We start from the raw sequence: 16,682 nt of genomic DNA, 5'->3' as shown, positions 1-16,682 counted from the left end.
TTCTATGGTAACATTTTTATAATTTGATGAACAGTAGAGAACTAGAAAATGTTTGAACAAGGCCATGAGAGAATTATTCTTTATAGAATATTATTTTGGCAGCAACGAACAGGTATATTTGAAGGGAGGCTAGTTGAGAGAAGATTGACTAGAAAGTTACTGAAGTTGCCTAAGATGATAGACTAGAGAAGTGGCAGTGGTCTTACAAAGGACAGGAGATTCAAGACTTGGCACCTAATTTATAAATGGGGGGAGATGAATAAGAAGTTTCAAATATGGGGAAGAGAAGAAATTTATTGGTGCTACTAACAAATAGGGAACTGAGGGAGAGCTGGTTTGGAAATACAGGTGTTTGATTTTAAATATGTTGAGTTTAAGGTTCTAATTGTGTTCTAGATAGTTCATTCTCTAGGTAAATAGAAATTCAGGACTGGGAATTTAGGAGTCAGACTAAATTAGAGATAACAAATTTGAAGAATAAGTGAGCACTGTTAATATTTAACGTTAGGAAGTATAGAAGACCCTATTTCCAGCCCTCAGAGGAAGAAAGGAGATCTGAGAACAGAGTCTTGAGATGCTTATGTTTCAGGACTGTGCTAACAACATCAAGAAGACTAAGACGGAGGGGAGTAAGAAAGAACAGACTAAACAGTCAAAACTGTTTACAGACATCAAAAGAAGAGTTTCAGGGAGTGGGTATAGTTGAGTATTTCAGATATGTTCATTTATAGGCCAAGTAAAATTGAAAGGAGCTTTGAAACACATAAACCAATAAATCCAATTCACATTAGGCAGAATGGAGAGAGATCAGTAATTACAATGCAACAAATGTCCACTTCAAAATTGTTAATTCTCCCTCATTTTTCTCAACTCTAAAATAGCAGTAATAATAGCATTTCACTGGGTGGTTGTAAGAATCGAATGAGATAACCCACGTGAAGGACTTTTAAGCTTAGGGCCTGACAGGAGCAAACATCTGTTAAATGTTAGCTTTTCTTGTACCATTCAGTAAATGTTAGGTTACCTATTTATCATGGAGAAATAACTTTATTTCCAGTTTTGGGGAGGTTGTAGGTTAGGGATTAGCAAACCATGGTCTGTGGAACGAAGCTGGCCTACTACCTGTTTTTGTACAGCCCACATGTTAGAATGGTTTTAATATTTTTAAATGGTTGGGAAAATCAAAAGAATATTTTGTGACACAAATAAAATTTCAATGTACCTAAATAAAGTTCTTTAGAACAGCCACATTCATTCACTTATGTATTACCTGTGGCAACTGTGGTCCAACAGTATAGATGAATAGTTAGAACAGAGACTGTGGTTTGCAAGCCTAAAATTCACAATCTGGTCCTTTACAGAAAAGTTTGCTAACCTCTGTTCTTGGATGCTACAACTTGAGACTCAGAAATCAATAACTGATCATCAAGTACCTGTATTATTGTATAAAATGTTACAAAAGTCCTTGGATGAAATTTCTCAGTCAGTGGAACGTTTAATGTTTTATTAATTTTTTTCACAGTGCCTCTTGGCCAAAAGAAGGACCTCTTTGTTTCCTTTATTAAGTAGTTAAGTGCAAGTAAGTTAACAATGGCAGTTTGTGTGGTGTCCAACAGGTGTCACTGCTTTCTCTTAAAACTTTAAAATATCCCACAGTGCCCTTGTGATTTTATTCTGGCACCCTAGGGCTTCAGCACACATTTTGGGTACTGGGGAATGTTGTATATCATGAGTCTATATTTTGACCCTAATGATAGGAATTACTTACTGGAGGTACCAGAGGTATCTCACATGATAGTTTTGTCTCTGAAGTAGCCCTCTGACATCCTGGGTACTTTAACAAGCTCTCTTAAACTGCTAAACTGCTAATTGTAGCAAACTTTGGAAATAAATATGGGGGAAAGTGTTTTGTTTTTTTTTTTTAATTACCCATATCCTGTACTTAAAGGAACTAGTTAGTTGCTATATTCACCCATCTATTCTTAACTGTGGTTAAATATTTAAACTTTGTGAGTTGAAATGAACAGTTAAATATAACAAATGTTTCGTTTTTATCGCTTTTGGAAAGCCTTGAAAATGAAATAAGTATTTGTATAAAAAATTAATTTTGAGTTGAAATGTATAAAATAATATTTTGTGGTAAAATCAAATAGTTGAAGGCTATGATATTAAAAATATTACTGAAATAAATGTTGTAAGTGGAAGGTATGTCAGCTGTTACTTTTTATTGATTATGCTGGATTAAAAAATTTTTGACCTAAGTATATAAATGAATAAAAACAAAATTCGGGTGCAATAAGTTTGTTCATTCATATACTGTAACATTACCTGCTCCATGTGCCTTTAACTATTTTGGAAATTTCTTTATTAGATTCCTTCAGAATCTCTCTCATGCTAAAACTAGAATTTGTTCCCAGTGACTTCTAAGATTGGATCATTACCCAGTTACTGGGCTTTAATTTGTTGTAAAAATCTTCTTTTTAAATGTGTTTTGTTCATAACTTCCTTTTCTGTTCTTATGCTTTCAATCTTTATCTCTTTACCTGTCTTATTTTAATTGGCTTTAGTATGATTTCATTGCTCCTATCATGCCTGTGGTGGAATCAGTAGATCCTGCATCATGGAGGCAGGGCTTGCGCAAAACTGGCATTGTTCTTGTGCCCAATAAGGGTGAAAAATCTATGGTGAGGCATTTCTATGTGCAAGGATTTATATTAGGTTACAACATAACAAGCTTAATATGAGTATTGGTTCCAAAGATGCATGGTTTTAAAGTCCTTATGGTGTGCTCATTTTTGTTCTCTGTATTTGCATCATAATTTTTCTGTGTGATATAAAGTGTGGAGTGTGTTTTATTAAATCTAACTTTTGGAAAGGTAGTTCTTTTTTTTTCCCCCAGTTTTAGATCTTTAAATTTTTTACTAAGACATTAACCTACTTAGTGTTTCTCCTGAAATTTTAACTATAATTTGATAGACGTATACCTGTAAACTTGTCATTTCCAGTTTAAGGATTGATCAGTCTAATATTTTTTTCCTTTTCTTTAAAATAAAATAAAAACAGTTTCCCAACCTCAGCCACAAAAGTTCTCCCAAAGAAGAAGAGAGAAAGGATGAGTCTCCTGCATCCTGGAGGTTAGGACTTAGAAAGACTGGCAGTTATGGCGCACTTGCAGAAATCACGGCATCTAAAGAGGCTCAGAAAGACAAAGACACCGCAGGTGTGATGCGTTCAGCTTCAAGTCCTAGGCTTTCCTCCTCTTTGGATAATAAAGAAAAGGTACTCTATTTCCTAATCTGGTTTCTAATAAAACTGTAATAATTTTTTTTCTAGGAACTCAAATCTGATGGATTTTCTACTGTGTATCATTATTAGATCTGTATATCAACTTAACTCACCTGACTTAATGAATTACATGATAATATAAATATAAGTACCTTAAACAGGTACCAGTATGGAATTACAGGCACGTGTCAGAGAGATTGTGGGTTTAACTCCAGACCACTGTAATAAAGCAAGTCAAATGATTTTTTTTGTTTCCTACTGTATATAAAAGGTATACTTATACTATAGTCTCTTTAAGTGTGCAGTAGCATTAGATCTAAAGAAAATATACATACCTTAATTAAAAAATACTTTATTGCTAAAAAATATTAACCCTAATCTGAACTTTCAGCAGCTTATAATCACTGAACGCAGATCACTGTACCACATGTAATAATAATGAAAAAGCTTGAGGCCATCTGAGCATCTCATTCGGTTAAGTGTCTTGACTCTTGTTGTTGGCTCAGTTATGATCTCTGGGTCGTGAGATAAAGCCCCTCATTGGGCTCTTTACTCAGTGCAGAGTCTGCTTGAGATTCTCTCTCTCCTTCTGCCCCTCCCTCTGCTTGCGTGTGCTCTCTCTCTTTCAAATGAAAAAAATAAATCTTTAAAAAAAAAATATTGAAGGGGCGCCTGGGTGGCTCAGTGGGTTAAAGCCTCTGCCTTCGGCTCAGGTCATGATCCCAGGGTCCTGGGATCGAGCCCCACATAGGGCTCTCTGCTCAGCAGGGAGCCTGCTTCCCCCCCCCACCCCCCTGCCTGCCTCTCTGTCTACTTGTGATCTCTCTGTCAAATAAATAAAATCTTTTTTTTTTAAAGATTTTATTTATTTGACAGAGAGATCACAAGTAGGCAGAGAGGCAGGCAGAGAGAGAGAGGGGGGAAGCAGGATCCCTCCCGAGCAGAGAGCCCATGAGGGGCTCGATCCCAGGACCCTGGGATCATGACCTGAGCCGAAGGCAGCGGCCTCAACCCACTGAGCCACCAGGCACCCCTAAATAAAACTCTTTAAAAATATGTAATATTTTGGAAATATTGTTGGAATCACCGAATGTGGACCACAGAGACACAAAGGGAGCAAATGCTTTTGGAAAATGGCTAGGATATACTTGTTTTGATGCAGGGTTTTAACAAATTTCAATTTGTAAAAGCCACAATATCTGTTAGTGAATAAAATGAAGTGTGCCTCTATAAGTATTGGGAAAATCAGATGTGTTTTGCCAAAAAAATCAATTATGAGATTATACTCTAATGCTTTATCCTACTTGAGAGCTTACAATAAAATATATTAAGGGCATTCATTCTAGAATTTAGTTATTCCAGAAGGTAATTATACTCCTAGGTTGCTTTTATCCAGTATCTGCAGTTTTTTTATCTGCTTTTTCATATCAAAAGACATCTCCTTCTGATGAGTAGTTTTAATAACTATATTTGGAAAGGTAATACTAAATTATAAATAACATCAAATAGAATATACCACAGTTCATTCAGTGATATTTTATATAGCAGGATTATCTATTCTCTATTGCATTTTTAGTGCTTGGACTTTTTTCCATATAGTTTCCTTCCCCTATTTAAAAGTATTTCTTTTGGGGCGCCTGGGTGGCTCAGTGGGTTGAGCCGCTGCCTTCGGCTCAGGTCATGATCTCGGAGTCCTGGGATCGAGCCCCACATCGGGCTTTCTGCTCAGCAGGGAGCCTGCTTCCTCCTCTCTCTCTGCCTGCCTCTCTGCCTGCTTGTGATCTCTCTCTGTCAAATAAATAAATAAATAAATCTTTAAAAAAAAAAAAAATAAAAATAAAAGTATTTCTTTTGTATCAGAAATTCAGAAATGGAACTTCTCATCAAGTAATTTTAATGTTTTTTATTTTGTATGAATTGACTGGCCTGTTCTTTTCCAAGTACTTGGCTGCCATTATAGTGGGAACATATCAGATGCCCTTGCTACTACAGTCTCACCCAGATTTGGATAAATATAATTTTAAGTAATTTTTGTTCTGAATATTTTAATATTACATCAAAGTAGTAAATAACTTACATAAAAAATAACTGGCACTACCAGTCACCATTTTTGAGATTTATTTCTTTAGGAAAAATAATAATATTTTACTTTATCATACTCTGTTACCTTATATAACCTGCTATAGAAGTTTTAGAAAAAGTCATTAAAATGTGGAGGGATTTTTTCCCATGTATTAAAATATTGTCTAATTTTAGATGAAAGGAGAAAGAAAATTATTTTAAACAGGCTGTCCTTTAGTGTTTATAGTATTGTTGATAGACATTAATTTTAGAATATAGCTAGGAACTTGGAAGAATACTATAAAGTAAAACTGTGATGGCTATATTATGTACATTGTTGAATACTCTTCCTTAATACTTTTAGCAGCTCTTATAATCATCACACAGATTTATTTTTACTCATTTTTTTTCCTTTTGTGTAGGAGAAAGATAGTAAAGGAACTAGACTTGCATATGTTGCACCTACAATACCAAGACGACTAGCCAGTACATCTGATATTGAAGAGAAAGAAAACAGGTGAATTTATTATGATTTGCTGTATGTTTTTAGTGTGAAATCTTTATTGGGATGCCTGGGTGACTCAGTCAGTTAAGCATCCAGCTCTTGATTTCAGCTCAGGTCAGGATCTCAGGGTTGTGAGATTGAGCCCCATGTCAGGCTCCGTGCTAGACAGCCCCTGCCTGGGATTCTCTCTCCTCCCCATACCCTCCCTGTATTTTGTGATCATAAGTAAACCTTTTGTAAACATCTTAATTTCCCCCCTTGTAATTAGGATTATACCCGAGGAATAGAATCTTAGAACCAGAATTACTTTCAGTAATATCCCAAAGTGCTTTCCCAAGGGATTTTACTGTTTCTGCTTCTACTAATGTTTATTAATACACAGCTTTTTTAACCTATTTTAAAATTATATACCAGAACTTGAAGGATGTTCTTTTTTTACAGAGATTCTTCAAGTTTGCGTACAAGTAGTTCCTATACAAGAAGAAAATGGGAAGATGATCTCAAAAAGAATAGTTCAGTTAATGAAGGATCAACTTATCATAAAAGGTAACATAATTCTTGAATAACATTCTTGACTTTTATAAAAATATGAGGCAGTTTTGGGGGGGCCCTCAATTTAGTATCGTTATAAAAATATGTGCTTTTATAAATACATCTTTTGTTTAAATAAAACATCATTTAAAGACCCAGAATATATATTTAAAGATGGGTGAAAATTTGCTTCTACTTATGCCATATATATATATATATATATATATATATATATATATATATATATTTCATTAGATTTGCTATATTAGGAAGTACCTTTTAGATTGTAGCATGTTTAGAAGGAACTCCTTATATAATTAACTACAGCAGTTGAATAGATTAGTGTCTTCATTGACCTGGTCATTAATTAGTGACCTGGAAGTTTCTACTTTTCTTAGAACTCAGAGATACGGAAATGTCTTGAATCAAAATGTTGGTAATAAAATCACATGGGGTGGGGGGAGACTTTAAATCTTTTCTCTGCTAAAAACAACCAAAAAGAAGAAGAAAAGATGAACAAGTATAATATAGTCCTGGGTCACTACTTAAGGATGTGACTCATTGCTGAAACACTTTTCTTCAAAAAGGTCTATCTTCACTTTCCCTGAATAAAACCAAACCTAAGTGTTTTTCTCAGACCCAGCCTGACATGACCATATGGTGTGTAACAGTCCAGGAATGGAAAATACCAGATCAGATCATCTTTGAGTCCTGTTGAGGGAGGGGGGAGGCAGTAAAATGATACACTACCAAATTAGTGAAAACATCCAGACTCCTAGCAAGTTGTAGATGCAACTCTTGGTGCTGGAGCCGGTGGTGTATTTAGGAACACAGTATTTTAGATTTTTTCTAGCCTTGTGAATCTGTATAATATATAGACATTAACTATAGAATACACATACAAACACATCCTATATAGATATGACTCTTTCCTTTAGTTGCTCCTTTGGTAGAAGACCAGATGATTTGATTAGTTCTAGTGTTCCAAGCACCACATCAACACCAACAGTTACCTCTGCAGCTGGGCTTCAGAAAAGCCTGCTTTCCAGCACAAGCACTACTACAAAGATTACAACGGGTTCTTCCTCAGCAGGCACACAAAGCAGGTGAGTCACAGATACATTTTGTGTTCAGGCCTACTGTGTGCTTATGTATGTGCATGCATTTTTGTTTAGAAGATTGTGGGGCTCTGGATTTTTTCATTTACCTCATTAAAATTATTTACAATCAAAATTGGTTCCAAAAAGAGGCAATTAACGCATGTCTGGGGAAAAAAATTAAGTTCCTGAATTATTAACTTTCTTTGAATCAGGCTGTTTAAAATTAAGTAAATTTCTCCTTTGACAGCTCTGGGTGAGCTTTTTGGTTCATAGCTGAAAGATGTCTTGCCTTGTGTTTTAAAAAATCCATCCCTATAGTCACCTGTTTGAGCTGCTAGAAAGTGCTTTCATTGTTTAGCTGTTTTCCTTTTCTCTTTTTGTGTTGCTGCTTATGATGCGATAGTACCTCAAATCGTTTGTGGGCTGAGGATAGTACTGAAAAAGAAAAGGACAGTGTTCCTACGGCATTGACCATCCCTGTTGCTCCAACTGTTGTAAATGCTGCAGCCTCAACCACAACCCTGACTACAACTACTGCTGGCACTGTCTCCTCCACATCAGAGGTCAGGGAGAGACGCAGGTGTGTAAAGGTCCTCACAGGACTGCTGATCTATCTTGCCCAGTGATGAAAGTTGTTTGTTTTGCTTTTTAATCTTGGCAGGTTGGTGACCATCTCTTGAGTAGATTAATAAATAAAATAACCTATATCATCTCAGAACTGTGTAGATTGATGTAATGGGCAGTTATTAGCATTTAGGCTTGGTGACTCCCTCTGACAGAATTGATGTTTCATTTCAAGCCAGTGAGGCCAGACACTGGTCTTCTTAGCCGTCTTCATTTTTTTTAATGGTTGTTTTTCATTCAAGATGTTTTTGTGATGAAGATCTAAGCATACCCAGTCAGATTCATGGAAGACTAGATCTGACAAAAACAGATTTTCATTCTTCTCTGTTTCTCCCATTATTAAAAATTTTGAATGGATGTTAACTATTCTTGTTATTTTGAGACTTTCATTTTAAGATTCTCTTGAAGAAAGGTTTCTTAGGCATACATGTAAGCCAAGTAATTTTTAAGTACATTGAGTACATTCTGGCACATAAAAGGCACTCATTGATTAAATTTCTTCAACAGTTTATGAATTTATGTGCTTATATGTTAAGAGCATTGCTTTACTTTTTCCTGCTGCTGCTAATTGGTGTGGAATCACAAATGTGGAAAGGAACTTAGATGTGATAGCCTTGCTTTACAGAAGGAAACTAAAACCCAGAGATATTAAGGGACTTTTCCACTTTTATATAATTAGTGTGAGAACTAAAGTGAAGCCCAAGGTTACAGGATAATCAGTCAGCTATTTTTTTCTGCTATCATGCATAGTTCCTAGCTTTGAATTTTGTTTTTCCTCTTTAGAAAACAAAAGTCTTTAGAAATGAAATGCACCTTTTCTACATTTTATTTTTGTGAAATTAAATTAGCTACATAACTGGTATTTTTCTTTTTTTAACAAAAATACCAACCAGATTAACTTTGTCTTATTTCTGCCATGTATTATTCGTATGCAGTCTTTATCTCTGGTGCCTAGCAAAGTGCATGGCCTGTAGTAAGTATTAATATCCTTGCAGTAATATTTGTGGTGAATATATGAAAAGTAACAAGACATTAAATTTTTAACGTTAAAATATTTTCCTTTCTATCATTGCATCTTTATTTTCTACCAATATGTTTATGTCTTATTTCTATTTTTATGATGAAACCATTATAAGAAGTTAACATTTTGTGATTTGAATACTAGTATAGGTCATACCATGATTTAATTCTTCATTTTTCTAATTTAAGTTAGTTTTAGGCTTTTGAGGTATTTTCGGATAAGACCATTTAGCAAACATAAATTAGAGGATCATAGGCATCCATCATTCCTTTCTAGTGAAAATAAATTTGAGGCCTTTGCTTTATGGTATACAGGGAGTGAAGAAAAAAGGTCAGGAATCCCTAGTTTTTTCTGCTTTAATCCTAAGGTTAGGGTGCTCAAGGTCAGAATTTCTTCTTCTGTAAAATGAGGTATTTGATTTATATAATTTTTATCTTCTAGAATACTTTCTATTTCTAGGACTCCATGCTTTTAAAAATGTTTCTAGTGACTATTAAAGCCTAGTGAGTATCTTCCTGGAATCATCAGTTGTTTCAGAACAAACAAATTATTCCTAACCTCATATTTCTTTATTATAAAGTTGTTGGATCAATTTTTTGGAATTAATCCTAAAAAACATTAAAGATTGAGAATTAAATATTTGGAGATATTAATAGGACAGAACAGATTTTAATAGCATAAGAAAATGTGTATGAAATTTTTCCTGGTGTATATTATGGAAATTTTGTTTGTCTTACTCTGTTTCAGTGATGTTTGCAGTAATATTAATGTTTGTGTTTTGTTTCATGTCAAGTAATTGTTTGCAATTTTGAATACATTGTCGGCCTCTTCTGTTTGTCTTTCAGTTAAATTTCACTAATGGTTTTGAAATGTATATGATTGAATATTTGTCCTCAAAATGTATATGTTAGCATTTAAATATATATTGTGGATAAAAAAAGATAAGTTAATATATTTATGCCATTTTAGGTATCCTTACATATGTACTTTCAGATATTATGTAAAGTTACCTTACTCACTATTAAATTCCACCGTATTCATGAGTTTTGTTACTTTGATTGATCAGGATTGGATGAGGATTTTTGTTTTTATTAGCTAAGATTTCCAATGGATTAATGGTGGTGGGGGGGTGGGGAGTAGAGAAGAGAAGATAGTTTTAAATAGCAAATTCTTTCATTTCTTAAATATTTCTAGTTCTCCAGTCTTTAAGTCTTTAAGATACTTACTAATAAGTTCATATTTGTAGCATGAATTCACATGGAACTATTGCTTTGTATAATTATTTTCTTCCACCTTTTTCCTTTGGCTTAGTCAGCTTGCATTTGCTCACTTTTCTTCTTACAAGGAAAAAGCTGAATGAAAAACAAGGGTTGGTTTTCCGTTTTTTAAAAATGTAATTTGTTGACTACCCAAAATAGAAATATTATAAATAAATATGAATATTTCAGCAATAAATTGTCAGTGAAATTGGGATGCCTGAATGGTTCAGTCAGTTGATGTCCTGCTCTTGATTTTGGCTCAGGTCATGATCTTAAGTGTCATGAAATGGAGCACCAATTTGGGCCCACTCAGCAGGAGAGTCTGCTTGGAATTCTTTCTCTACTTCTCCCTCTGCCCCTCCCCTCCTGCACTCTCTCTCTAAATAAAATTTTTTTCAAGAAAGTGAAATTAAAAATATATAGAATAATTGGAATTATTGGAAAATTATTAATTAAAAAAAAAAAAAAACCTTTCAGTTGCCCAGAAAATAGTAAGCAGTCTGAGATTACTAAGGAGTTAAATTATGTACCCTGCATAGTTTTAAGAAAGAGATCCAGTATGACAGTGTGATAGTAGTGATTAAGGCAACAGTGGATTTTGACTGATATATTCTGCCATCTGATGGTCAGCTCTTTTTTGACTAATATATTCTGATTTTTGATAGTCAACTCTTTTTTTTTGTTTTAAGATTTTTATTTTTGTGAGACAGAGAGAAAGAGAGCACAAGCATAAGCAGAGGGAGAAGCAGACTCCCTCCTAAGCAGGGAACCCAATGTGGAACTTGATCCCAGGACCCTGGGATCATGACCTGAGCCTGAGGCAGACGCCCACCTGACTGAGCCACCCACGTGCCCTGGTCAGCTCTTTTTAATTAAAAACACATAAAATATAAGACTTAATTTTCTTCTCTACATTTTGTTCATAGCGGTCTTCTCTGTACAGGAACCCCAAGAGAGGAGAAAGGAACTGAATACCAGATGGGAACTCTTAAAATAATAGGAAATGTATATTGCAAATTGATAGGCTAGATTTTTATGTTCATTTGAAACAAATGTTAGGAAAATTTAAATGAACAGAAATTGTAAGTCTTCCATTTAGTAATTTTTGTCCCCTTAACCTATCTATGTATGTTAAAACAGGTATGATCAAAACATTTAACTTTTATGGCAACTTAAAACTGTTGAAAAAGAGTGTGATGGTTGATTAGTTTCATTTGCGGTGGAGATCAGAATGGCAAGTGGCATTGCAGATTTCCCTGTTCTAAACTAAATACAGGAATTTTGACCATTACATAGGGGAGTCAGATTCAGAAGTCCTGTTCATGCCTAACTTTCAGAGCACTTCATGAAATACTGAAATTGTACCAGCAGCCATCTAAGCTGCTATCAAGTTTTTCTTTTGAACCAGATCACCATACATTGAGGTTTCTCTCAATGTAATGTTATCTTCCCCTCATCTGGTAGAAGTCCAGAAAGCAATAAATTGCATAGGGGCAGTAGATGCATAAATAAGTACTAAATAAATGGCTTTAAAAAATAACCATTGGGACATATTTTTTTTTTAAGATTTTATTTATTTGACAGATCACAAGTAGGCGGAGAGGCAGGCAGAGAGAGGAGGAAGCAGGCTCCCCCCTGAGCAGAGAGCCTGATGTGGGGCTAAATCCCAGGACCCCAGGATCATGACCTAAGCCGAAGGCAGAGGCTTAACCCACTGAGCCACCCAGGCGCCCCGGGACATATTTTTCAAGCTGATGTTTCACAGAGCACTTTGCACACGTAGCAGGTGTACCACAAAAGAAAAGTATTTTCTACTTAAACGATCTGGGAAATGCGTAATAAACAAGGTTAAAGAGGTTTCTTCCTTCGGTTCTTCTCAGAACCTTTAACATGTTGTGGTTTTCCTAGAGAAGATCAGACATGTATAGCATTTTCCAAATACATATAACCAACTTCTGCCACAAAGAAGCTCCTCACTATATTCCAAAATTAATTTTCTTAAACTGAAACTGTAATAACAAGTTTATTGTTATTCTTTTTCACCTTTTAAATTACTTGTCCTTAAAAAAAAAAAATCACTGGAGTTGTTATAAAAATAGGAAGTGTCTATTATATCTGTTTTTTTTTTTTAATATCTGTTATATCTAAATAAAAAGCTTAAAACTCAGAAGAGGTGATATGTAGACAAAATGGAAATTATGAAACAGTGGGAGAAAGAGGAATATCAAGCTTAGTGCAGCTTGAGCATCATGGACCTACCAATTCTGCTCATCTCTTTGGGTCTGTGCATTGGTACAGATGAAGCCATGGGTTGCAGAATCTCTAAAAGAAAGTGAAACTAAAGAAATGTTGGTAACTAAAGTGTTTTGTTTAGTGAACTTTTTTTTGCCCTATACATTAGGAGGACAATTAAGAGTAACAGAAACAGGGGCTCCTGGGTGGCTCAGTCAGTTAAGTGTCTGCTTTAGGTTCAGCTCATGATCCCAGAGTCCTGGGATCAAGCCCCACATCAGGCTCCCTGCTCAGTGGTGATCCTGCTTCTCCCTCTGCCTACTGTTCCCCCATTTGTGCTCACATACACTCTCTCCTCTCTCTCTTTCTGTCAAATAAAAACCTAAAAAACATAAAAGTAACAGACAACAAATAATTAGCCATTTAATTTTTGAATTAAAACTTCAGGTTATAAACTTAAACCTGTACTAGTGGTTTTAGTAGAAACCAAACTTAGTAAGATAGAGCTCTTCTAATACTTCATGAGGTGTGCCTGATTTACGAGATAAATATAGTGCTACTGTAATAGCTAAAAGACATACTCTTTCAGGATATTCTAGAAACATAGAGGTGAAAACATGATAACATATGGACAAAGAGAAAAAAAATCGATTATATCATTATGAAGTAGTGCCATAAGTTATTCAGCCAAGTAGAGAGATCGGGTGACATTTTCTCAAACCAGATGATAAAAACAACCTAAGTCAAAAAAGTAGGGAGAGGATTTTCATCTTTCTCTAAATTTGCTGGATGTCTCAATCAAAAACACCCTCTAGAGAAGTCTTGACTTACCTTGCTTCAGGTTATCTGTAATTAGAGTAGAAGCAACACAGAAAACCAGTCTTCTAGAAACTAACTTTAACAAATAAGTAAGAGGTTAATTGATGTAATTGAAGTGACCAGTTTTTGGATGACAATGGGGACTTTGTTATGTTAGGGTTAATTATTCAAGGAGGTGACTCCTAGGAATAATGAATCATATATTCTAGTTTTAGACAAATTTCTAAAAACTAAAGAGCGTGAAGGAAGAGAAAGATAAAAGGAATGAGGGTCTCCAAAAGAATTCTAAAAAATCTGTAAATTATTCTAAGGAGTTTGAGATGTGTTATACTCTCTGAACTTAGAGCTTTAAAGGAAGCATAGGAAAAATAAAAGATGAGGCATAAACCCAAAAATAAATTCCAAAGTTTGCTATGGATATATGAATAGTTTTAGGGAGTTTAAAGAGCAGAATGAATTACCAATTGGAAAGCATACTAAAGCTAAAAAACTTTTTAAAAAAGTAACATTTAGAGGGGAGGGACAGGATGGTATAAACTAGATAAATTTAATAAACAACATAGAAAATAGAAGTATTCTTTTTTTTTTTTTTAAGATTTTATTTATTTATTTGACAGAGAGAATCACAAGTAGGCAGAGAGGCAGGCAGAAGCAGGCTCCCTGCTGAGCAGAGAGCCCAAAGTGGGGCTCGATTCCAGGACCCTGGGATCATGACCTGAGCCGAAGGCAGAGGCTTTAACCCACTGAGCCACCCACATGCCCCGAAATACTGTACTTCTAAGCATTCTCTGAGAAATGTGATTTAGATGGTAATATAACTACAGAAAGTATTAACGAGTGAACTTCCCAACTAATGTTGATCATTGGAGGGAAGTTTTTTTTGTTGTGTTGCAGGGCTCTGTCTTATCTTTGCTCATTCAAACCTTTAATTAATGAAATATTAATCTCGACATAGATTGCAAGCTTTTTGAAATGGTGCACATTCTGTGACAGGACGGAACATAGGCTTAGATGTATAAGATGAAGTGTAGTGAAGCTAACTAAGTATTTACTCCTCTTTATATCAGAAAATCAGTAACCAGGAATAAGATGCTGATTTTGAAGCAGTTTTTGTATAAAGCACTGACGTTGTAGAGAACTCAAAGTTGTGAACAAAAGTAATGATATCTGCCAAAAACATTAATAAATGCACAATGGCAGGAATTCAGGGAGTGTTGCTTGCTCACTAGTCGTTCCATATGTTGAATGTCGCCTTCATTCCTAACCATTCTACCATAAAAAGACATTGACAGTCTAAAGTTTAGCCAAATATCTTCACATATCATCTAGCATGGTATTGCAGGGACTCAAAAGAGGGGCTAAGAGGACTGATGTCCCATGGCTTTAAAAACAAAAAACCCAAAAAAACTGTAGTTAGGAAGAATCTGAAAAATATAAGTTAACATGATTTTAGATTTCCAATCTAAAAATTTATCAGATTGTATTGTTGAATTTTCAGGGTGAATGTAACCATTTTTGAAGACTTTTTAAAACCCATTAAAATGCTTAACTTTGTATTCATTCACACATTCCTATATAATTATATCCACAGATATTATATCTCCAACTAACAATTTTTACTTATTATTGTAGATCATACCTCACTCCTGTTAGAGATGAAGAGTCCGAATCCCAAAGAAAAGCAAGATCTAGACAAGCAAGACAGTCTAGAAGATCAACACAGGTATATTTAATGTATATGATATATAAAACTAAAAAACAAATTATCTTTCTCTTTTTCTCTTCTCTGTGAAAATATTGATATCATTGGGGTGCCTAGCTGGCTCATTCAGAGGATCTGGAGCTGTGAGTTCGAGCCCATGTTGGTTATAGATATTATTTAAATAAATTTTTAAAAACTTTAAAAAAAAAAAGGAAATACCAATGTCAGTATATAATATGAGTAAATCTTAAAAATAAAGATTGCTTTAGTAATCCTGCACTATTCTTTTGTATATAGCCACATTGTTAATATTATATTTAATCCAATTAGCATATGCCTTTGTGTGTCTTTGAATATTTATTTGTCTTTTGTTACTAAGATGGTATCTGGCACAAAGTATTCAATAAGTGTTAATATTTAAGTCTGATAATTATTAAAGAATTCTATGAATGTTTGGAGTTGTGGGGAATAGATCTATTATGTTAGATGTTTCAAACAACTAATGTGCAAGTATGAGGAAAATGTCACCCAATCTAGTTATCATCTCCTTAACTTCCTTGCCATTCTATGCTTTTATCCTATATCTGTCCTTTCCTACATTGAGGAGCTCCCAATCCAGATTTAACTCCTTGATCCTTACTCTTACTCACATTTCAAGCTGAACTGTTTGCTAAGATCTTAATATGTTTTTCCTTTGTACCTTTACTTCTTGAAATCTAACCTGTTCTTCAAGGCTTATCCTTCAATATTTATTTCTTTTACCAAAATATTCTCTGCAAATATATACATAAAAACATAAATACATATGAAGTCAGCATATAAACAATGTAGTTATCAGTTTTTTCCTTCTTTCTCTGAACTTCTTAGAAATTTGTATGATTTTTCTGTCATCTCTCCTTTGTTTTTGTTAATTTCTTGAATATAGAGACTATTTTTTACATTTTATATCTTTCCCGAAAACTATTGTTGTGGTTGCTCATGATGAGTCTTAATAGAATGAATGTGACTTGCCAAGTAGAAACTCTGTTTTGGTTTCCAAACCAATTCCAAACATGTGTATTTGACTTTTAATACATTCATATTAAATTCTGCTTATAAGATATTCCTTTGAGACAAGCTATAATGCCTCTCATTATTACATTTACCCTTTTTGCATACAGGAGTAACGTTGACTGATCTTCAGGAAGCTGAAAAAACAATAGGAAGAAGTCGTTCTACCCGAACCCAGAGAACAAGAAAATGAAGAAAAGAAAAAGAGGAAAAAGAAAACAGGATAAAGAGAAGCAAGAAGAAAAGAAGGAATCGGAAACATCAAGAGAAGATGAATATAAACAGAAGTACTCTAGAACATATGATGAGGTAATAGTAAACCAGTAATACAGCTAGGTCAAATGGTATGAATAGTTCTTGTGACTCTCAAAATATAAGAGATTTATGTACCAATAGACCATATACAAAATACTAAAAAGGATTTTAACTAGAATCTGAATTATTTTGAGATGATTAGAACATTATTTTTCCTTTAAAATGAATTTAAGTGTTT

The 16,682-nt window shown here is 34.4% G+C and overlaps 1 protein-coding gene across 1 annotated transcript in view; it reads left to right on the top strand.

Moving 5' to 3' along the window:
- PPP1R12A (protein phosphatase 1 regulatory subunit 12A) overlaps window positions 1-16,682 on the top strand; it is a 147,164-nt gene that overhangs the window by 96,935 nt on the left and 33,547 nt on the right. The window contains 8 exon segments of the mRNA XM_047739768.1: window positions 3,064-3,279; window positions 5,769-5,863; window positions 6,293-6,397; window positions 7,321-7,488; window positions 7,886-8,062; window positions 15,070-15,160; window positions 16,299-16,401; window positions 16,404-16,498. Coding sequence (XP_047595724.1) covers window positions 3,064-3,279; window positions 5,769-5,863; window positions 6,293-6,397; window positions 7,321-7,488; window positions 7,886-8,062; window positions 15,070-15,160; window positions 16,299-16,401; window positions 16,404-16,498 — 1,050 coding nt within the window.

Source organism: Lutra lutra, chromosome 8 (assembly GCF_902655055.1).
Source record: "Lutra lutra chromosome 8, mLutLut1.2, whole genome shotgun sequence".
In the NCBI taxonomy this organism is placed as follows: domain Eukaryota; kingdom Metazoa; phylum Chordata; class Mammalia; order Carnivora; family Mustelidae; genus Lutra; species Lutra lutra.
This window is presented reverse-complemented; position numbering and strand designations above follow the sequence as displayed.